General features: G+C 37.5%; 1 protein-coding gene and 1 long non-coding RNA gene across 6 annotated transcripts in view; one reads left to right on the top strand and one right to left on the bottom strand.

Moving 5' to 3' along the window:
- LOC107078077 (uncharacterized) overlaps positions 1-23,607 on the bottom strand; it is a 37,084-nt gene extending 13,477 nt beyond the window's left edge. For 2 of the 3 annotated variants that reach the window (XR_011191317.1, XR_001479071.2), the window contains exons 1-3: positions 7,955-8,089; positions 1,741-1,824; positions 673-926 (exon numbers count right to left, since the gene is read on the bottom strand). This is a non-coding gene — a long non-coding RNA (uncharacterized lncRNA). Of the gene's footprint in view, positions 1-672; positions 927-1,740; positions 1,825-7,954; positions 8,090-23,560 lie in introns of those variants that run through there. The other variant, XR_001479073.2, reaches the window with a different exon arrangement.
- On the top strand, positions 8,948-18,332 carry nkx2.2a (NK2 homeobox 2a). Of its 3 annotated transcripts, XM_015353155.2 has the most exons (4): positions 8,948-9,205; positions 14,086-14,146; positions 16,091-16,399; positions 17,158-18,332. In XM_015353155.2, exons 3-4 carry the CDS (start codon positions 16,141-16,143, stop codon positions 17,715-17,717), a joined length of 819 nt encoding a protein of 272 aa, XP_015208641.1. In that variant the 5' UTR covers positions 8,948-9,205; positions 14,086-14,146; positions 16,091-16,140; the 3' UTR covers positions 17,718-18,332. The 3 variants fall into 3 exon arrangements, with proteins under 3 accessions (XP_015208641.1, XP_006626197.1, XP_015208663.1); XM_006626134.3 differs by lacking the exon at positions 14,086-14,146; XM_015353177.2 differs by lacking the exons at positions 8,948-9,205; positions 14,086-14,146 and having other exon boundaries at positions 15,734-16,399.
- Positions 23,608-24,581: the final 974 nt, after the last annotated feature.

Genomic DNA, 24,581 nt, shown 5'->3' with positions numbered 1-24,581 from the left:
ACTGGTCAAGGGATTTTATACAGAGGCCTTCTTCTTAAAAAAAAGTAATTATTTTTCTCAACCTTCTCATTCACTTTATTTTCACCCCACTTTCAAGGGTATCATGTAAAGAAAACTGGCATTTCAGGCCTCTTCAGTGATATGGAACCTGGAAGCCAAAAAGGATGAAAATTATAGATCTACAGTATTCAGGTTTTCTCAAAAACCTTAAAGTACAAGTCAGTCACGTTTCACACTGTGGTCCAAATGCTCTTTTCCCTTGCTGGCTCTGTCATAAACAAAAGAATGAAAGAATGTTCTCATCTGTCCACATTCTGAGGTTGCAGGAGGTTCAATCATTTCACCTTCCCACTAATAGCATATGAGCTTAAAATCTTTCCATCTGATTCTTCCCGAGATACAATACCTGCACCCTTTCATACATGCAACTATCATACTGGCAATTTCCTGGCCGCTCGCAAAGTTCTTTCAGAAATGTGGCCCTAAAAGTCGTGGTTAACACTGCACTGTAGCCTTGTACACTGTGGTACATCACCATCATGGCCAGAGTGTGGAGCTGATCTATTCTGGAGCCAGCATATTGGGTTGTTCTTCTGGTTTGCACTAAAGGGAAACTTTTAAAACATCCAACTTTACTTAAAATAGGAAAAAAAGGAACAAAGGTCAATTTACCAGGGGCAGGACAGTGGTGCAGTGGTAAGTGTTGCTGCCTCACAGCGTTGGTCCCTAGGGTTCAGGTCCAGACCTGGGGTGCTGTCTGCATAGAGGTTGTTCTTCTCATGTTTATCGTGGATTTGCTTAGGGTGCTCCAGTTGCCTCCCACCGTCCCAAGGCATACTGGTAGGTTATTGGGCTTACATCCCATCAAGGGTGCATTCTGCCTTGCGCCCGTTGCTTGCCGGGATAAGCTTCATCTACCCCCCAAACTGAATGAATGGATTAGAAAATGGATGGGTGAAAGTACACACAGAATAGCGCCACCATTCACCATCTTAACTCGAGACCTTGGAGATACATTAGGAGATATATGACACTCCAGAATAATTACCTTCAGATTTGCATGACACTTTGTCAAAGGAGGACTTCAGGTTTCGTCAAAGTTTCAAAGGCACTGACATATGTAACCCTGTACACGTCTTCAGAATCAGCAGCAAAACAGAACTCAGGGGATGCAAGTTGAAACTATGAGAAGGTGCAGTTAAAACTGGGAACAGGAGGTACAGTACTCCTTACAAAAAAAAAAACAAGTATGGAAGCTACCAACCCATATTGTTGACGTCAATAACCTAACTTCTATCAAGGAATGGCCAGATGAGATCCTTGAATCAATCAGCTACCAAAGCTACCAATTCAGCTCAATTCAACTTCAGTTAAACTCTACCAAACTACCAAATGGGCAATATGGCAAAACGACCTCCTCTTGTAACCTTTCTTACATTCATAGTTAATACCACCTGTCACACCAGACAGAATCTCAACATCTCTCATTGATGGCAACTAATTAAGCCCCCATTTAAGTTTTTTGGCATTCATTCCTCTTTGGATATTTCTCACGAGGATAGCCTTTGTAGAAGCCATTGCTTTAACCAGTTGTCAGTGACGTGCAGGCACTTTATTTTCACTTTTCGCATGAAGCAATAACACTGTCTGCTTGGCCGTAGACGTTAGCATGAGATGTGGGTATCTGCCTGTAAGGAGGAATGCATTGCTGCAGTCCGTTCCTTACAGTGTTTTGCTTACCACTGAATATATCTTCAGTTGTCTACAGTTCGTTATTGCTCTTCACTATGAGCAGCGAGCATGCAAAAGGTGATTCCAGTGCTTCTGCAAATAAAAAGCAAAGAAAGGCTATTACATTAGAAGAAAAACGTGAAATAATAAATACATAGACAAAGGTGAATGAATATGTGGTATCGCCCACTCTTTCAATTTCAATGGCTCATCAATACATAGCTTTCAAGGTTAATAAGAGTGTCATTCTATTGATTATTCTTTGTTTTCAGATTAAACAATGAATGGTTTTAAATTAGGCCAGCTTTGCTAATTATAACTTTTTAAGGAAACTTAATTTTCTATGGTGTCTTTATGCTAATAATATACTAACACATACATACAAGCACACTAACAGGTTTGTACACATGCCGACACATACTGTACCTGAACATACCACCAACAAAATAAAATTCATGAATGAAAATCAAGAAGGCAACCCTTGCCTTTTCCATTATTTTGAAAGGAAAATCATCATGTTGTAAAACATGTTTTCAGGAACACAACTATGGTGTTATGTGAGGAATTCGGGTAGATATGTTTTCATTCCTAAATATCGCTCTCTATTTCAGCTCAAACCAGCAGATTGAACCACGAGAACAAATGACCTCTTAAAAATGGATGCCATGTTTTATCACAGTTTGGGGCGCTCAGACCTTTGGATGACTATAGATATGACACAATCTTAAAGTAAAACTGTTGTAGATAGTTATACTTAAGCAGGAATACTTTCACCAGAACAATCTCGCCAAAAGAGTCTTCACATCTCGAATCCTCACCATTGGTATCTGAAAGTCTTTATCATCAAGTCATGAAAAAAAAAACAATTTCACCGGCTCCGTGGCTCCAGAATAAAGAAGAGGTGTCCGGGAGGTTGGCATCTCTTACAAAATAGTGATTTTTTTGGGGGGGTATATGTAGAGTATGTAGTTGGAATCTGAATTCATAGTCAGTGACAAATCCCTGAGCATCTCATCCACATAGCTAGCACATACAGTACAAGCATCAAAAACACTTCCCCAAAGGGCTGTGAAGCGCTGCATTAAGTGCATTGGTAAGCTTTTAATAACTCAAAATACATTATGAGCACCCTCTAAATCCAATGGCAGCTTCGTAACTGTTAGGCATCAAAATCTAAGTCAAAGTGTGATGTGTTCACCTCCACTGAGTCCCTGCAGGCCTGGATCACAGTCACTCACAGGCTCAGAGTAACACAGTACTATTGCCTAGTCAGCAGCAAACTCTTCTACACTGAAAGGTTTTGAAGGTCTGCTAGAGAAGAGTCTGCAGTTTCCAGCTTTGTAATATGTTACAAAAACCATCACCGCTGCAAGCGTCTTAAGACCGCAGATTAAAGCAAATATCTCATGCATGCTTCCAAATACAGGTACTTGATCTACACTACCCAACCATGTTTGAAGAAGTGTGATGCACACTTCACCAGAAGACCAGACACTGGATGCAGGAATGTTTTTGACTCATAAGGGCAAGACATCATCAACAGAAGCTGCTTTTGCATTTGTAACCTTATTACATATATTTATATTGGACTGGTTACTATTTATGGATAACAGCAATTGTTCTGACATCTAGGAACTATATGGTTACCACTACAACGTAGGATTCTTTATTATTTCATCCAGTGACTTAGGGGCTAAGGTAAGTGTAAGGAGCATATGGAGATCAACTTCATACAAATGTGCATGTACACAGACTTACATACTTAATTACATGTACAGTACATGGACTTGCATTGTCTCGAATTAAACTTTCTAGTTGAATTTCTATTAGTATTTTTAAAAGTGATGCTTATAGATAAAATACATTGTTCTTTTTGATCAATTATGTTTTGCAACAGCATGAGACAATACTTAACATTTTGTCCATTGCTTGTTGAATCTAAGAAAGTTCACCTACTATAATACTGTCTGTCTGACACAAAACAATGTAAGCACATTTTTAAAAACAGAAATCTGCTTTATCTCTGATTCAATAAAATATTAAGCAGACCTTTTTTAATATTTCTGAATGTTTCCAAAAAAAAATTCTGATTAGTAAAGAAAGAATTCTGGCATTTCATGTTAATAACCACATCAGAATTCATACAGTATATAACGTATTTATGTGAACAAATACTATTGAAAATGTCAGTATGCCAGCAGTGAATTTTATGTAATGGATAAATACTGAATTTTACATTATATTTACTTTTTCTTTAAAGTGAGAATGCTGTAAAAGAAGTTTAATGTATGATACAATCTCATGTATGTTTCATATCCAAAGGACAATAACATTGTAGCCAAAATCATATTGGAATGAAGTAGGAATTCAGGGAATCACCACTTAAATGGCAGGAAGTCTGCATTAACATTCTCTTCATGTACTATGTGTTACAAGGGTTTTTTTTACAACCCTTATCCTGAAGAGGTACTATTTTTTTGGCATCACTGCTTTATTCTTGAGGAAGAAAAAAGGGATAAAAAACATAAAATATGTTTTCTAAGGAGTATAGCACCTTGAAAAAGCTGCCAAGCAACAAAGAAATACAGTAGTTATGCCATTAACTATTCAACTGCAGAAGGATTTAGTGAACTCTGGTTAGGTTTAGAAGCAGTTCTCATACAGCTTTTTTTCCATTGCCCCATAGATATTTTCCTATTTGTGCTTTAGAACCTCTATTTCCGCTGAGAAGTAAACCAAAGAGATGTGTCAAAGTGCAGGATATTAATACACACTGCCTATTCTTTGACAGGTTCTCCCATCAATGCACTATCTCCAAACAAGAAATGATAGTGTTCTGTGATCTTTTGAACTAGCACTTTTGTCTCCTGATGAGTGAAATTGGGCTCACTCTGTGTGCTTTCAGGAGGCAAAGACTCCTATTCATTGGTCTTGGCAGCAGAAGCAGTATCAATACAAGTTCCCTCTTAAAAGCATTTTTACTAAAAATTCAGTGTGCCTTTCAGACAACAGCATTTGTCTTTGCAGAACTAATGTGATGTATATTAACAACTTGTGAACCAGGAGTCCGTCCACTTTCCAAGGCTTATACAAAACACACAAGTGTGTACTTATGTTAATTAAACATCTTCTAAAAGAGCATCTTCCCTGAAAATATCCTTATTCTGATATTTGTATTTTTAAGAAGCTTGAATTACTGAGCAGAAGATATGTTCACTTGAACCAGTGGTTTTAGGAATGCAGACCCATTGGCATTTTCCTTGAGTTGAGTACTACATTTGGAGTGCAGCAGAGCTCTGGGCTTTGATTGATAATAGTTTAACTACTGGGTTTAAAAGCTCACTAACATTGCTATTATATATTCTTGTTGAGCAAATCTTGTAGTCTTGCTATTCTTTCGTCATAATGAGATTCACACCCAGCAAGGACACTGAAGAAAACTGAATGAGTTGATAAACTCAAGACAGTGTCTTTAAGTTTACATCAGATATAAAAACACGATGAGACAATGTTATTTGAATGTATTTTCTGAATCTCAGCAATACTCTTGAACAAAATGATAGCACCAAAGCACAGTCACTATCTTTCATCATAAAAGTGGCTTTTAACACACCTATCAGTACTGTATTACATATTGATTGATAGTATTGCTGCACTTGGTAACTATTATTATAGAGATTCCAAACTGCCCATAATAACATCAGGATGCTCTTGGTGATTGAAATTCTTTTCTCCTGCTGTTGAAATCCTAAGACCTGATGTATATTTATCTAACAGGAACTCTGACATTGCTTGTTAAGCATTGGAAGAGTACGTGAGTGTGTAAAATAAATAAAAAATAAACCTTGCAGCATTAATTATACTGTATACAATTGAATTGCGACATTGTATGATTAATTTCTCCGTATCAATGTGTTGAAAACAGATATTTTGCAAAGCAAATTTTGTAATAGAATTAAGTACTAAATTAGGAAAGTGGAATAATATGTAGCACAAATCTTATTATTAAACAACTTTAACTTGTTTGCAAACTGTGTTTCTTGTACATGCTCTGTAGACATATGTCTGGAATATACAGTAAATTCAGGGACATGAATAAACCAATTTTTGTTAATAACATCTGTTCAAAAACTGAGCAAATATGGATGCTTTTGTCAAAGAAATGTATAAACTGTTTATGCAGATGTTGATTTTGCAACTAATGTAGACTGATTTTAGCCAGTGTATAAGACAGATGATTATTTCCATCAATGCAATGTGAAGGAACTTTCTTCAACTCCGTATTTGTTTTTTAAATAAAAAAATAGAATATTGTTCCAAGCTCCAGCCATCAGGTAGACTACAATATCAGTGATTCATAATGAACTGTTACATACTGTATTAACACAATGACAGAATGACCCATACAGGTCCCTTTTTAAGAATACTATGTACTTACTGTGCTCAAACAGACTATACTAAAATAATACAGATATCTATCTATCTGACACCCTACTCCCCACCTCGCAACCTTTGTTTGTCGGACTCCACTCTCCTGTACATCTCCCAAACTTGTTCACACTATAAGGGTAACTGGGCCTTCTCCTGCTGTGGAACAGAGCTCTGGAATTCTATATCTAATGATATAAAAGGGTCACCTTTCCTGAGCTCTTTCAAATCTAGACTCAAAACCATCTTCTTCAGAAGGGCTTTTACTTAATGGGCTCTGTGTGTGCCCCTTGCATCTACTTCTGATGCAAAACCCTTGTTTTTAATTGTGCAAATGTTGTTACCTCTTCTCCTTGTTAACTTTTTTTCTTACTGTAAAGCGCTTTGAGAAGTTACTTTTAAAGGTACTATATAAAATGAAGTGTATTATTTATCATTATCTGTACATTCTTTCTACACTTGAACTTGTAATCGTTCTCTTGGCCTTTCTGACAAAGATATAACTAGAAAATAAGTACAAAGTACCATACAAAACATTCAACATTATCTTCATGGGCAGAACCTGAACATCAGTTCTCATGTTTTTGACAAAGCAATACAAAAATGAGAGAGTGGCATTATTTAATATGGTGGTGATTTCAGATACTATCATACAATCTTGAATTTATTTCACACCTTTCACACTATAAAAGCTTCTGGCACAAGTGCACAATTTGTTCCACTTCTTCTATGCATACACTGCCTTGATGAAATACATATGTAGTGTATGTTGGTATTTTTCCTTTTGTGTTTCTTTAGGAACCTGCATCATCCCATAGTTACATTCAAGCCATTCATCTTTTACAGCTGCATTGTAACTCTGTTCTGTAGAGCAAGAATTACTTGCTTAGACTTCAAACCGCTGTTAATACAGTATTAATACAATATCCGTGGCTCTCCTCAGCCTACTGAAAAGGAATTTAATCATAGATTTCCATCAGTATTTCAAGTCAAATCTATTTTATTGCAACATTTAATACATGTTCAAAACCTTAAGCATACCCATAGTCAGCTGTGTAATTTCTTATGTGTATCCTTTACCTTTTCAAATATGTAAGATTTAATATTATTCTGAAAACTAATATAAAAAAATGTTCTACTTATTTACATGTGTGATATTCCTGCTTATGTACTGTAGTAGCATCCATTTTTTTGCTCTAAGTATAGGCTATGTCTAACATCACCTATAAAGTTCTTTCTCAACAAGAATGTCCTGTGGAAATCTAGTCTACGATTTCAGGTGTTGTATTGGAGTAATCTGTTTATAACGTGTTTATTTCAACCAAAAGCACATTGCCAAATACGTTATGCAAAAAAAAATACAAAAGAATGACATGTGTCTGATATATAATTTGTGTGTTTTAAACTATAGATCGTTTGATGAAAATAGTAAGGGAGGAATTTTAACGCTGGATCTTTCTGAAGTTTTTCATACGTAACAATCCAGTCCGGATCACGGACAAATAATGTAAATGGATTGTTGGGCGCAGGTGATGGACAAGACCGCACACGTGCTAGGGTGCTTAATGCAACAGATTTGTTATTATATCCTGAAATATTACATTTCAGCAATGTATAGGACAATCAAAGATTACCTTTTTTTGGAAGATTTGAGAAGAGGGCAAATGGAAAACCATCAAAACCACGGCCAGATTTGCGAAGATAATGATGAAAACAATTAATGATTATGTGCACCTACTGTAGCAAGACATTGAATATAAATCATATTGGACTTTTTTTCTCAACGGATACTCACCGATATTACAGAAGTTGCAGCGTTAACCACGCCAACCTACCCCGGAGGATGGACTGCGCGTAATCTTCTGTGCACACAAGCAAGGTCTGTAAGTAGGCTACGCTAAATCTCTAAAAGAAAAGGGTTCTACAGGCGGCACATGTCAATGTGACGCTGTGATTGTTCTTTTAAACGTAGTGTGACTAATAACACTAAAGGGAGTAAAAGGTAGTGATGTGGTCATTGTTATTGTTGGTGATGGTGTTCTGCAGTTTCACACTCCGTAATTGCTATGAAATGGAGCCTGGATTTAAGAAGCAAACTGGTACATTCAGTGGCTTTTGCATAGAATCAAATTACAGCATATTGAACTACGTAATTTAAAAGACCAACACAATGTAAGCATATATATATAAATGCATTTACAAATGTTTTAAATTATGCTGTTATTTTCCTCTGAGTTTATTTTCCCTCTTGAATATCCCCATGCACAATTAAAAGACCGAGAGCTTGGAAATTAACCCCCTTTAATGTGGGTAAAACATGTCAATTCCCCATCGCCCACAAAATGAAAGCTACAACAATAAATAACTTGTGAGACTTAATCCCCTGAACCACAGCTATCTAATGCTACATCAGTGTATCTTATGTAAACGGGGATTTCTCGCATAAATAACATGCCACATCTGGCCCCTTTGCTTAGCTGCTTCTTAGTTACCAAACGATTTATTCGCGGCATCTTTCTGTAGGGCGAGCTGCGAACAATAATAATAGATAGAAAATAAAGAGCCGTTTCTTTTATACTTTAGCTGTTGCTGGTGGAGCTTTTGGTTTACTTTTTCGGCTGGTACTACAAACGAAACTAAAGCACACGTTGATAACGATATGAAAGAAGAAAAAAAAACAAATAGCCAACAGCAACGTGAATAAGAAAGTTAGGTTGAATCGGCTAAAAGCACCATCAAGGGGAGCCGTGTTTGCACTCATGACCAATTTATTGCCGATGAACATATGGCCAATATTTTGTCTAACGTCATAGTTGGGGAAAACAAACATCATGCAATGTTAGCGAGAGAGCAAGAGCAGTGCCACTTGGGCAGCTATGCAAACGCACTTGGACAATATCAGAAGAGGAGCACTTGCTTTCTGGGTATATAAAGCACATCACCCTTATCTCTGCACGCACTCCTGACTTCCATTTGGAGATATTTCATTAACTCCAAGCTGTCTGAACGCTGGCTACACCACTCTGCCCCCTTCGTCAGTCTCCAGGTGAGCACAATATATGTCTTTATTATGTTTAACCCTTTCATACGCCATTTTAAGCCATGAAGCGAAGCTTAACAACACTTGAGGTGCTCTTCTTTTCCATACAAAATTACCTGAAGTTTTTTTTTTTCTGCCAGGAGATTTGAATACGTGTGTGTTTGTATCAGATATTAGTTTATCTTCTTCGGTGAGCTCTGTTTACATATTCTAGACAAGCAATGTGATACCTTCATTGTTTTAAATGATAAATTCAAAATAAACCTAATCCGAAGGAACATCGCTCCATTCATTACTTTACCCTGAAGATTTGCGTTCGTCTGTTGACAAACGTATCTCTAGCTAAAATTTTTGACATTTCATAAAGCATGTGGAACAGAGAACAAAGCCATTGCTTCATTCGATTTTTTGAAAGAAAGCTTACCGACAGCTGTTTCAGATGCGTCATTTGTAGAATCAAATAAAATGAGTTTATGGCTCAGAGATACTACGTGAAAGTTAAAGTTTTACCAAATGGAGCAAAGATGCACCACGTTACCACGTCACAGGTATTCCCTTAATATTTCAAGAGATAAGCCACCGGGATCAGTTTCCATTCAGCAGTCCCTAAATATAAATATTTCATATTGAATTCAATGCCCATGACCACGTCAGGAATTACAGAAATCGTTAGCAATGTACAACGGAGTTTCAACTTTTCTCGGATTAAAATAAAAAACTGTCGAAGAGGCTGCGTAGGTGTCCCTTTCTGAGCACTCAACATACAGGAAACGTCTCACGGAGGGCGTGATTCTTCGGTGATCTCATAAGTTCATTGCTCACAGTTCATTGCTTTTTTTAAGGATTGTTTTTGAAGAAAAATGTTGTGGACAATTAATCCTAGAAAAGTCCAAAACTGCTTGATGGTTCATGCCGATATACCATGTGAGATTCATTGATTGTAAAATGAGCCAATAGTAGTTTTTTTTTCTCTGTGTCTTGGTAGTGTACAATGAATATCAGTGTGATGTATTACAACATTTGCCAGAATTATATATATAATTATAATACATTCAGGCCTTTTCAGTTCAATCACGCCACGCCAGGTTCCTGCTCGCCTGTTAATCTTTTTTGTGTTGTAAATCGATGAGCTTTTCTCGCGACGATTCATCGCTGTGTCAGTAGAGTTCGCTAGAGTATTGCAAATGTCTTAACAGTACAAAAGTCATTATGTTCCAGATGCATATATTTGTTTTTTTATATATTTATATTCATTAGACAGTATTTTAATAACAGTACAGACTTCTGCTTCGAAATGTATTTATATGTGTAAATATATATACATAGGGTATGTATGTATAGCCACATACACTACTCACTTTTTGATGTTTTTATTAAATTTAAGCTATTATTTTCTAACAAAATCCCCTTTCCAGCTATTCTTGTTGAATGCATACATTGGCACAGGAGCCTCATTTATACAGTAATTAATTTCAAGCAAGTCACAACTACACTTACCAGTGATTCTTAACTCAGAGGTATTCCATTGGACACGATTTAAATAAGATATTCAGCAATTTGTTACAGAAAAGCTGATAAAAGGCTGTAACGGCAAGTTTAACACAGTGCTGCGCGAAATTCACCGTTACAAATAAACTGGTAGTTTAACAAATAAAGGCATTTCCTCGGGGCATAGGCACACGCTAATCTCATTGTGACATGTTTAATCATTAGAGAAAGGCAAGTGAATAAAAGCGGAACGTTTGCCTTCGAGCGAGAAAAGGGTTTAGATTTCCGGAATGAAAAATCTACAAATGATTTGTGCCGCAAGGTATCCCCAGAGCGATCAGTAAGTCCCATAAAATAAAACGAAATACTTTTACCTGCATATATATATGAACTCTTAAAAAAGCTTTTAAATTTAAGCAGTTATCATCACCACCTCAAGGAAAATGAGGTTACCTCTATCAAAGACCTACTTGCTTGCCAAGGGCATCTCAACGCGCTGAAATCCAGCGATTAAAAAAAAAAACATCAGCGTTATTATAAGTCATGCTCTGGCTTTCTCTCTTCCTTTTAAATGCATTCGAATAGGATTATTACCTTAGAGCATTCCCTGTTCATTTCAAGGCAATACGTCTTTGAAAATGCATACGGATTGCACTGTTGTTATGCTCGGTTTAGATTTTTTTTTTCCATTTTAGATCAAATGAATTTTTGAAGTCGCATATTGTTAAATGAGCTTGACAGCATTTATCATATAAATACTGATTTATTTATGAGAGGTTAAAAAAACTCGAGACGCTGTGCAATAACACGTAACAAACATTGCAGTAGTAATTTGAAGCTGCATGATGATGATGATGATGATTATGTCAGTGTTACTAATATCGTTAAAGCAATACTAATAATAACCTATCCTTTATCTAGCCATAATGACAATGAGTGTCGATTCAGACCCTTGGCTTACTGCAATGAACAGAAGAACAGTAAATACTATCAGTAAATATATATGAAATGTCCTATTCGTTAGGTTGTGCCGCCTTTTTCTCTAACGTGGACATTAGCTGCATGTCGCGCCTCATATAAGATCCCCTTTCCTCTTTTCTGCGTTCTGTGTTTTTCTTGTTCTTTTCGGGTGTTGATTGGTTTTCTTCTGTGAAAAAAATATGCTTGCTTTCGCTCTTTACTTCGTGTGTTGGGGATTTTGATGGTTTAAATATATAAAAACTCTAGCACAGCGGTACCGTTGACCGAGGAACGAAAAGTATACAGTACCTAGCTTTCGCATAGTATCGATAGTCCGTTATGGTGCAATACGCTTTGTTTGTGTGGAATGAATGAAAACATCGTTTACGCATTTCAGTCATTCAAACAACTGTAATCCACTCGACGTTCTCGACTGTGATGTGTTGTTATATAGACACGCAGCCTTATTTGTGCGCATTCATACACAGCTTACTATATTTAAGGATTTAAATCGGAACCTCTACCAACGCTGTAGCCGTGCCCCTGCGTTGCAGTGTACATTAACGCTGGTCAAGAAAAACAAACCCAGCTTCGAACAACATCAAAAACCAACGTATTCTCTCTTGAGTTTTTTTTTTTGTTCCAATGATAGATTAAGTTGCGTAATTGATTCATAAATGATTAAAGAAATTTGGGGATATACAAACCATGTCACTATCCTAAATGGTTATCCCCTGCATAGAGAATTCTCTCTGTGAGATTTAACAGAAACTATCAACATGCGGCAAAATGTTGCCAACACGACATATTCCACCAAATTGTTTTCTAGCCATTAAGTTGGTACAAACTACGACAGCCAGAATATTTTAGAAAATGACGGTTTTCATTTAAACAAACTCGTTTTGATGGATCAATATACAGGAGTACATATTTCACATTTTTTTAAAAGAAGCTTGTCGCCACTTTGACCAAATGAAAACTGTTAATAGGCGTCTAAGTAGAAAATGCATCGAAGAATCGTTTTGGTACTGTCCCTTTCAAAACCTGACATAGTCGATTTGACAGACTGAACTTCAGCGTGTAAATCGAAAAGAATATTATTCTGTCGGTGGAGTTTATTTACCCTCGTCCCTTTACTCTTCTGCAAGATGCTGGCGATTTCAGAAACTACACGAGTGAAAGTTGAGCAGTGCTGCTAAATTGTCACTAAAAAGAATGCCTTTCCCCTAGTCTTGGTGAAACGGCAAACAGGCTGTGTTTGAGCTACCTGGGAAAGTAAACAGGTAAACACAAGTAAAGGGCTCTTCAAGTGAAGTACAGGCACTTAGCCTGTGCACATTTACCTCGTCTTTTCAATCCCCTTAGTTCAATTGTTCAAATACATCCCCAATAACCACACAAACAGCACGCAACGCGTCCGTTCACTTTATCATCGATACCACAAATAGGATTTGCTGGGGAAGAAGATTCGGAAATATAATGGCTGTTTAAACTATGTTGGCCATGAACATTTGCCATTCTTTTCGGGGTTACATCTATATGTACCATAGCCAAGTCGTGCATACACTGTGCTTCGGATAACGTGAGTATACCCCCGATCCCGTAAATACAACAAAACGTATCTATTTTATTTTTGGGGGAGAAATGTCATTTTAGTTCTGAGTATCGAAGGTTTTACCTTAAGTGTCCTAAATGATGGTGTTAAGAAAAAAATGCTCAGTACTGAAGGTCAGGCGGTAAAGCAGCAAACGGCTTGTCACAGTCCAAGAGTGTTCACTCGCCGTGCAATTCAATGAACCCATTGTCATCCCAGTTTAGACTGCTGCATGATTAATTCTGCTGCAGAAACTCTCAGCCTAGCCTAGGAAAATATTTACCTATCAGGTGGCTCATAACAGTTGATGAAACTGATTCAGCAAAGCAACGCACATGCAGGCAATTTAATTTTTCATTACCGGCGCGTGGTAATGGCATCAGAATGCACTACGAACAGTGGGTGATATAAAGCATTATTATTATTATTATTATTATTATTATTATTATTATTATTATTATTATTATCAGTAGTGGTACTGGTGGTAAATAGGTACTGCTGATCCTAAAAGTGTGTTATGCTGTAATGTAACTACCTCAGTTTGTATTTTGGGTGCTAAGTGCTGAGGCAATGTAGGACGTTATTAGACGTGGGAAAGTTCATTACACTAAGGACTGTAAAATTGAACATTTCGCAGCTCTAGAAATCTATAATAAAACCTCCTGGAAACTGCAACACAGCTAACGTCAGTTAAATTTTAATGGAGTCGTATTTCATTAAATCCTTCACAGAAGACGTGGCAGTAGTTGGATTTGAGCAAAAGTTGTGCATGTTTGTGACCAAAGTAAATTGCTTTATTTCGGCTAAGGATAAGATGTTTTGACACAATTCTTATCTCTGGTAGGAGAGAGGCAGAGAGACAGAGGCGGGGTGTGTGGAGATGAAGGAGTTTCCTTAATATTGTGGTAAGGTTCAGAAATGAATGAAGAGATAGTCCATTGAGAGCAGTTGAATGCCATGACAACTAGGAACAACCTCAGATTTATTCCAAACAGTTAGAACACATTGTACAGGGGCGTCAATCATCTATTATTTCGCCCCTGAAATAAATGCAAAAACTGAGCTTGGACAAAAGCTTCCAACAGGAGCCGGACATTTGTCTACATTTCGCCCATTGTCCGCAGCTTAGCAATCGGTTTGTATTTGTGTTTGCCCGGGTCCGACCACCCAGGATGCGCTGAGGACTTGCTAAAAAACCTGAAACATTGTCACCCACATCACATACTAGATAGGAGGCAGAGAAGCAAAGAAAAAGAGAGAGTGGGAGAGAGAGTGAAGGAGAGAGAGAACAAGAAAGAGAACTAAATAGATCAACAATGACAAATTGCTTTCTTACAAGACAGGGGATATATCTAAAATACCGAATCGAGGCAAATACTTTGCAACGGTATTTATAAATATCGACTGAGATACTTTTGCACAATTTCGAGAAAATAAATATGGAACAAAAATCACCCTATCTTACATTATTGATTTCCTTTAAGTGGCCGATTACGATAATGACAAAGTAGTGGGAGTTATTTTTTTTTCCTTTACTAAATAACTTATCTTCTTGATAAATTTTACCGTACCTGCGAACAAATGTGGTGACTTGCAATTTTTTTATTCCGCCCGCTGTCGTAAATAAAGAAGACCAAATATTGTGACATTACTCTATAAACCTGACTTGATCTAGGAAACGAAAGAAGTTTACAATATTGTCAAAACTTAACAAATACGTATCAGCAGTAAACGTTTCAGTATTGACTGGTTGAAGGTATTGATCAGAACTACATAATGTAACGTCTAATACTTTTTTTCTGAAAACGGACTTTTTCATGAACATATAAGCGTTTTGGGTGGAAGAGGGAAAGAAAGTGCAAGATTTGTTAATTTGCGGTATTTAGTCTAGAATATAATTTAGTGTGGTCAACTGAATTAAACTATTTGGGTAAAAGTACTTGAATCTTTGAGATTACAGTTCGCAAAAGGCTTTGGAACAAAGGTTTTGAAAGCATTTCTTGGTAAGGCACTTTGGTTTCTTTTGAAACAAACAAGAGTCGATGACATAATGTTTAATTTATGCCCCTTGTCCTTAAGCCTAAACCAAAATATTGACCTAAAAGGTTTACATAAATTGGTCTCTTGCCATTTTTAACAATAGCATTTCGTTTAGACGAGCAACGATGATTGAAATAAATAGAGTTTAAAACGGGCTTTTAGACCACAGTTTAGCCCGACCTGCCAACAAGCAATTTTCCAGCTTATTGCTTTAATATTTTTACATATGTGGAGAGTATTAACGCAAACGCTTTTCAGGAGCAATTTGTTAAAACGCGCTTTCAAGTATGCAGAGTATAAAGCTACTTGGAGGTCCTTTGTATGTAAATAGGGTGTAAAAAAGGCCCTCCCCGTCTTTGTAATTAATTGACACGTTATACCACTCATCATGTTCTGAAGCACCAATGGTAGAAGCTCGGATCTCCCCAAAACCCACAATTTCACATCTGCAAACACTGTCTTCATCCACTTGACTCCCAAGACCCGCCCACACGTGGCCAACCTTTTGCGTTTTTAATGCTTTTTCACTGCAGGTTCATGTGTTGAGACCAACCTTATATGGACTGATCAGTCCAGTAATGGCTTATTCCCTCCTAGCTCCCAGCAGTAGCACAGTATCCATGAGCCAGATATAGTACTTGAGGCACTTTGGCACTCTTCCTGGACTTACAGAACTGATTCCACTACTTTATAAGCCAATGGTTATCAGCTGTACTTCATGACTTGCTTCAGCTGTAGTTAAATCTCAAACAGCACTAACCGATCCCCTTTTTTCCTGCCTTGATTCCGTTTTGTGTGTTTTGAAACAGCGGATTGCCAAACTGGTGCTGCAACTTTCCTGCATAAATTGCCACAGAATATGTCGTTGACCAACACAAAGACGGGCTTTTCTGTAAAGGACATCTTGGACCTCCCCGATACGAATGATGAAGAAGGATCTATTGCAGAAGGACCGGAGGAAGATACAGAGGGATCAGAAGCGACAAAAACGTCTGGAGTTTTGGGGCAAAGCCCCTTAGAAAACGTGCAAAACCTGCCTTTAAAGAACCCATTTTATGATAATAGTGATAATCCTTACACAAGATGGCTTGCCACTACGGACGGCATTCAATATTCATGTAAGTACCTTTTTAAGAAACAAAAGTTAATTTCTTATTCATCATCGGAGGGCTAGTTCTTTCATTGGATGCAGTTAAACGCAATTTTATTATTATAAGAACGTTCGATATTACAAACGTTTTTGTTATTGCGGTAAGATTAGTAAGTAGCCTTGTAAGGCAGATGTGGAGATGTGAGTTAACTCGTTGTATTCATCGCTAAGCTTGTGAACGCGTAATACATTTTTATTTTATTTTCCTGCGTGACAGCGGTGCATTAGACCACTAGTTACCTATCTTCTAAGAATGATGGTTTTTCCTGTTTCGATAGGATTGTTTTATATCGCGATTTGGTGTTCCTGGTTAATTCGTACACGTTGAAAAGTAACAGCCTTCGATATAAAACAAGTATGGAAAAGATCTGGATTATCTTCCCGGTTGTATATAATATGTGAAAAACTATGCGGTTTAAATCGACGAAATTAGCTTTCTGCTTCGGGTAGGGTTGCGCACTGAGATTGTGCATTTCTTTTTGTTTTGAGGCGAGATATTAAAGTCAAACCCTGACCGGGCCATTGGGTTTCTAGATAAATCCACATATTTTCATTGTAATCTTTATTTTAATGTAACGCTTCAAAAATTACATTCCTTAAAATGCCGTATCTTTGAAGTCGTCGTGAAGGAATCTGATTTCAACTTCATGTGGAGATGCAATTAAATGTTCCCTTTTTGTTCTTTTCGCGTGCGTGTAGTAATTTGGAGTTATTTTTCCCACGCAGTGCACGGTCTGTCAGCAAACTCCCAACAACAGGACTCATCTGCCAAATCCCCGGAACCTTCCGCCGACGAGTCGCAAGACAATGACAAGGAAACTTCAAGCAACGGCAGTGACTCTGGTAAGAAGAGAAAAAGGAGAGTGTTGTTTTCCAAGGCGCAGACTTACGAACTTGAACGGCGTTTCAGGCAACAGAGGTACCTTTCAGCGCCCGAAAGAGAGCACCTTGCTAGCTTGATCCGTCTCACACCCACGCAAGTGAAAATCTGGTTCCAGAACCACCGGTACAAAATGAAGCGGGCTCGGGCAGAGAAAGGGATGGAAGTGAGCCATCTCCCCTCTCCACGACGGGTGGCAGTGCCTGTCTTAGTCAGAGATGGCAAGCCATGCCATACTCTTAAAGCTCAGGACCTGGCAGCCACGTTTCAGGCTGGGATACCTTTCTCCGCGTATAGCGCCCAGTCGCTTCAGCATATGCAATATAACGCCCAGTACAGTTCGACCACCACTCCACAGTTCCCCACAGCGCACCACTTGGTGCAAACGCAACAGTGGACTTGGTGAACTATTGCAGACTGGTGTTAGCTACCTTTTCAGGATGCGAGAGAAGGGAAAAGAAAAAGAAAAAGAGAGACTTTTGCATTTTGCAGCTTGACCCATATTGACCATTTTATTTTGGGAGATGTTATGTGCGCCATGTTTACAAAGTTTTCGCCATGAAAACCGGGTCCGGGCTCTCCCTACGTTTAAATGCTCTTGTGATTTTTTGTAAAGTATGTTTGTGTGTTGTAGAGAATTTTTTTTTGTCACTCGTGTATAAAGCACGTGCAGAAACCACTTTAAAATTATAGAGATTTTTATTTCCGGCTCCTTTTATATGGAACTTAAAATATTTATGGCCACGAATAAAATCCTGGCAACTTTTAGCTTATTTTATTATTTTGTTCTTGTTCTTTGTAAATATTTTGTGGTAATTGTTGCCTTGCAGACCACCTTTCAGGGCGATCTAGTTGGATGCAAATATTTCCCAAATAAAAAAAAAAGAATAACTGGAAAAGAAGTGTCAAGGAAATTGATATAAATTCCATCTATATCTATGTGCATAACAGCTAAAAGTGCGCGTTGATGGGGATCACCGATTTTTATAAGAGTTTTAATAAAAATGCTGTGTTTCAGAAATTACGCTTTGCTTGCGTCTCTTAACTTGCATCATGTGATGGGGGGAGGAAAGTGGTCAGCGCCCATAAAGGAGCATTAACATTATTCAGTGGATTTCAGGTATACTTTTGCAATTCATATTCCATTGCTCCGTGTGTTTTATTTTCTATAGACATGAGTGTTGCGCTCTGCAGACTGTATAGAAATGCAGACTGAGAAGCCAAAGACGGGCCTTTTTTTTTGACGACGCATGGGTTGTGCACTTCAGCTTGAAGTGAATCGAGTTACATTTTCCTATATTCTCTGTTTGGCTACTTAAGGGCTAAGCGGGATAAAGTCACTTGTGAAATGAAAAAATAAACCCCACTCACTTAATTTAAGAGGACTTCTTCAGCGGCGAAGCTTGTGATTCCAGTGCTGTTTCAAAGGCGTTTCTTTTGATGAGCTCGAGTTTCTTTACAATTCCGCTTTTTTTTTACTCGCCCGTTTTTAAACATTTGATTTTTTTAAAGCTGAAAATCTGGTCTTCTGCCGTTTGACATGAAGGGCTGATGTTTAAAAACGAAGAGGAGAAATGCAAAGCCTGTTGTCTTATAACGGCTCCGTTAGATAACAACAACAACAACAACAAAAAAGCTTGACTACAGAAACATGCTCTTACTTTTCATGTAACTGAAATGCAAAAACACCTATTCATTTTTTTAAAAAGAATATACGTTGGTTACAGATGCATATCAACGTGGTCGGCGTTGAAATTATTTATTCTCCACCTTTTTTCCATGTGGAATTATTTTAATTAGCGTGGTCATTAAAAACAATTATCAGTGCAAATACAAAAAAAAATGAATCCCCCATGAATTTCAAGTAAACCTATTGCTGATTATCAGATTTAATTCAATATGTTAAACAAATATGATTCTCCTCAGCGAAGATCTTCCAATGCTTTGGGTTCGCCCCAACAGAGAAATCTTGGGTAAAACAGATGTTAGCTGCCATTCTCGCTATCACTGAGCAAACTGGTAAACTGACAAGCATCGCTAATTATTTACAGAATTCTATCTCTAGGGGCTGAAGTTTTGGTTCACTGCAGACCAGCAATTCATTTTCAACGCATCAGGCATTTATAGGATACCTAGAAAGTTGTTTTTTTTAACGCAACGTTTTATTTCGGAATAATTTTAGCAACATACAGTAAATCTTCAGCATATTATATGATAGTGCACAGTCCTTAAAAGGTCTGATTGAATTTAGGAAGCTTTTTAAATTACTCGTTCGCAATTACATTACAATACATTGGAAACACAATAATGAACATACACAAGGCGTATGGGAACTGGAAACGCAATGTATACATATAAAAAGTAAGATTTGTGTGACAACTAAATTTTTTATCTAATACAACGTATTGGCCCTGACCCTGACTGTGCTATGATCTTGATGTTCCCATAACTCAGTGTTGTGGGTTTAACATGTGCGTTTTCATTGGTATTTTAAAGAGGCTTTAACCCGGGCATCTCGCTCGGCTTATTTTATGATGGTGTACACATTGCAAATGCTTAAGATGTGTCAGTGAACTATCTGATATATATATATAGTTTCTTAAAAAAAAACAAAGTTAGTGGACCGCCGATTTCCTGTGATTTTTGAGAGGGGGTATTTTACTTCGCAGCCCAGAGACACCGCTGCAGGGAGACCTTTCAGATTCTCCTTAAGTCAATAAAACGTGTTGATTCTTGTGTGGCCCTAACCTTCGTGGCCTTATATCTCACACTTTGACGGAACAGTTTTGTGCAGTCTATTTTTGCACAATATACAGTAGGCGACACAAAACCCGCACAAAGGGAGGAGGACGGGAGCTGAAGATGTTAGAGGCGTGCATATTAACGAGACGTAGAGTGAGGGCAGACAGGGAGAGAGACTGGAGTTTCTTGGTGCTATTCAGTCCCTTTATTTCGGGCAGTGCATCCCAGAGTCAGGGAGAAGTATCCTTGGGTTTTGTTGTGCCTGTCAGTTGGTGCCATTGTGATCCGTCTTGTAAACGTTGTATTCCATATGGACAGCTGGGCTCGGGGAGGAAGAAAGAGATCCTTCACAAAACCCAAATTGTGTCCAGCTTTCAAATAAAGCATTGTTGTCTCTCAAAGAAAAACGAATTAAAAATTCGTGCTATATCTATTCTGGTGGGGAAAGCATTCACAGATAACAGGGACTCCTTCTTCCGTGGTATATCTATGCTAACAACAGTGCTCTCTTTGCGTTCCCACTCTCTCACTTTTCCTCTTCCAGTCGACAGAATTATTATTGTCTCCTTCCAAAAAATCCGTTGTGCTACGAACTATTTCAGAACTGTTAATTTCAGGCTGATTTATTTCCTGTTTGTCTCTCTGTACTAGATCGACGCCATATTTTTCCTGCGGTGCGTTATATATACAGTATATCACAGAAACTCAAGTTAAAATCGATATCTGAACATTTTCGCCTTAGTTATCGAGAATTATTCTTCACGAAAAAAAAGTCACAGCTGGCCTGAGGACGTACAGTGAGATCTTCAGAATATGTGCTTGTAATTTTAGCTGAACTATTGCAAGTGTGAGGGGGGAAAAACACTTATTTTGCGTATGCGGAAAGCAGCGGCAACAGTTGTGCAGAAATTGAATGCGCTCTACAATATTAATGTACGCTGTGTAATTTGTGTAGCTTGTACTTTTCATAATTTGCTTTGTCGGTGAGATAATAGACTTCGTATGAAGGCTACGTGTATAATTATACACTAAGTGCCCAGTTCGAAATATAAATTTAGTACATATCATCTGCGACGAAATGCTATCCGGCTTTTGGGAAACTAGCTATTTTTTTTTGTTTTTATTTCATTCATTTCTAATAGGCACTTTCATTCTTAGAGTCCTATAAAGATGCGATTAAATACCCGTGCGAAGTTCTTTAAAGCTGTGTATTTCAGTAGAATATCTCTAAAGAACAAAAGACAAATCGTGTATTAATTAATACAGTTACATATTTGGGCGACGTTTGAGGCTCCAGCAAGAGGACTGGATTTTTTTTTTGATCGATCTGCATTTTTGTTCAGCAACATAACGTAGTAAGAATATATTTAGAATTACTTTCGCAATTTTCACCGAACTTTTGAAAAACGTCGAGATTAAAATAAACGTCATTTTAGACCCGCAGTTGTTGTAAAACAGCACCAAAGCATTTTTTTTAAATTGTACAGTTTTGTAGACGCCTGTAGTGGGATACGTATTTACCAAACCGATGAATTATTCGCAAAAGTATTTTGTTCCTAGATGACATTTGAGATTAATGCAATTAGGCAACACTAATGAAATATTTCTATCCAACTATTTAAGGTCTGTCGATTTGTTTATATTGTTAAGCTTGTTGGTTTTGTTCATCTGTCCAGAAAGCTACTGAACAACAATGATGAACCAGAAAATACCCTACCGAATGTCATAACGAATCCAACAGCAATTCGATTTAGAATTTATGTCCGTCTTTTGTTGTAAAGCTTGTTTGGTAAAGGAAATAAACAGCTTAAAGTGTATTCTTAAGCTTTTAAGTGGAGAGCCGTATTACATGCCGTGAAGTAGAATATTTCAGGAAATATGCACTTGTGACTTTCTAGAGCTTGGCGATAGTGACCCCCTGAACCTCTACATAAATCACTCTTTATCATGTACATCTCCCAATAAACGATGATCTCTAAACTATAATAAGCGCGCCTTTCATTTAAAGGAAGCAATCTAGTTTTATTACCTTCTATAAGATCCAGATTAGATTCACCCACCGCTTTGGCACAGATATTAAATACAGAGTGCCAGGCTTAAGTGTGAAATCAAGTGAGCGTGTCATTGCGAGTTTAAGCCACAAGGTGGAGGCAGAGCTCTTTTATTTGAATACTTTCCCGCTGAGTGTCTTCAAGATGAACGATTCAATTTCCTAAGGAAGGGGTTTCGGCGAAGGTCGTGGCTCTGTGAGTGTGCTGGCTTTGTGTATGTTTTTTTTTTTACAGCAGGTGAGAGGTGCAGAAAGAATAAATAAACAGGATCAGAAAATAACGAATTAAACACAGCGGTTGATACAGATTTCACACCAAAACTGCATTTTGTTTTCCTTCCGTTAGCTTCTTTTTATATAAGTCACTTTGCACACCGGGGCAGCTGTTTTTAAACGGTTAACCATCCCAACTAGTTTTTCACTTTTTCACTCTTTTATCGTTTTCGTATTTATAACGTCAGGGGATAATAGGTTGCAATAATATTAGTATTTTCCTAAATATCTTGTCTGTAATACAACAACAGCTAGCAACGACAACAAAATTTAACAACTAAAATTGAAATCTTAACAAATGTTGTCGATTGGTTTTACTTTTAGTGAATATCCGGGTTATAAATTGAAAAGAAATTGTGTTTTAGCCTTATGTTTACAGATTAACAAATTAAAAGTACAAAAAACGAATTTCATGGTGCAATATTCATGTCCAGGTGACGCAATTATTTTTTTAAAATATTTTGTTCATATGGTTGAGATAAAGTAAGCTTTTAAAAGATTTCAACGAAGACGAACTATCCGGCGAAATATTTGTTATATTTTGTGTGAAGGATTAGTCCGCAGAGTGGCGCACTTGTCTAACACAAAAAGGCCGAACAACTGCTATCATTGTGTCTATATGTACGGGTCGAGATAGCGTGAGGGTTTTATAGATTTACGGATGGAATGCGGTTTCACCTGACAACATGTATATAAAGTGAATATGTTTCGTTACTTTGAGATACGTTATATATACTAAGAACTATTAAAACAATGCTACCGATTCCAGACAGTGCTCTGGCGTTGCTGTTTAATGTCTTTGTATAGTAAGGTTTTTAATGAATACATCTTTTTTCCCCAATAAGTAAATTCATTCAAAAATTACCTTATTATTATGATGAGGATGAGGATGTCAACATCGATTAGATATCTAGCATGTTGTTGCAAGCAACATTTACATTACAAATGGCATGTATCAGGAAGAACAGCTCATTGGACCTTTGCTAGATTATTAAATCACACCCGCCAGTTTTTGGTACTCAGATAACGTCTACACATCGTAAACATAGTTTATTCTAAGGACATTGTGAATACGTCTTTTTTACTACCATCGGAATTACCGTTGTAACTACGACTTAAGTATCAATTATGCCATTTTCTTTTCCGTTCAAATAATATTAGACATTTAAAGATAATTTACTCACACATCTCGCTTTTGCCCCCCGCTTACATTGTGTAACTTTTGTGTAAATTCAATCTTCAACTAAGTTTGGAAATGCAATACAACTTTTCAAATTTCTAATTTCGTAAGCACGTTACTGCGACGTGACAAATACGTATGTATTTAACAACAATAACAGCAGTGGTAAAAATAGAAACCTCTTAAAAGTTAGAAACCCAACCGTAAAGAGAGATGGCGCCCTGGTACCACAGAAAAGGACCGCTTCGATAAACGTGCCGTTTGTGGATGCAGATATTCGGATACGCATCTCTGTCGTGGCACGATTACATCTCAGAATTTTCCACTATTTTCACTTTTTCGTGGTGACTGACTATATCACGTCTGATTTAGATAAAGCCATTTACATGCCCCCCCGAGTATTCCCGAGTAACATTACACGGCGAAGTTGGCAGCGGGCATCAGCTGCTCTTTTAGGATCGATTTTATTTTTAATTTTTTCGCATAAAAAAAGAGGTCAGAGTTACATGCGATGATAGCAAGACGTTTTTATGAAGAGAAAGAATGAAGATCTGGACTATTTTATAAGGAACGGGTTTATGCGTGCGCATAACCAGAGATTATGCGACCTTTAATGTTCATTACTCTGTTTTAAGAAACTTGCATTGTATACACTGCATCAGTTGCCTTTTTTTTTTGCAGGAAGAAACGGGTTTGTTGATTTAAAATTGCTTCGCATTTAACATGCCAATTATTTCACCATTCAAGCCATTATAAAGTCAACTGAGGCACAGCTGCTTTTGGTTATACCTTAGGTGCAGGCCTACCGACAGAGTTTTAAGTATTAAGATATTCACTTCGCTTCACCTGCATAGATTTCTGTTTCTACGTCATAACGACTCGATTTCACCGCAGAACTGATTGGTTTTCAATGAACCTTGTGCGCCTCTGTGTACTGGGAGTACTAGTCATAACGATTCTTCTTGTCTAGTGCTTCTCGTCGTATTTATTTCCTAAGGGTTGTAGAAACGTACTAATATAGAGCA

This window comes from Lepisosteus oculatus, chromosome 2 (genome assembly GCF_040954835.1).
Source record: "Lepisosteus oculatus isolate fLepOcu1 chromosome 2, fLepOcu1.hap2, whole genome shotgun sequence".
In the NCBI taxonomy this organism is placed as follows: Eukaryota; Metazoa; Chordata; class Actinopteri; order Semionotiformes; family Lepisosteidae; genus Lepisosteus; species Lepisosteus oculatus.
The sequence above is the reverse complement of the archived record's forward strand: the minus strand, read 5'-3'. Positions and strand labels throughout refer to the sequence as shown.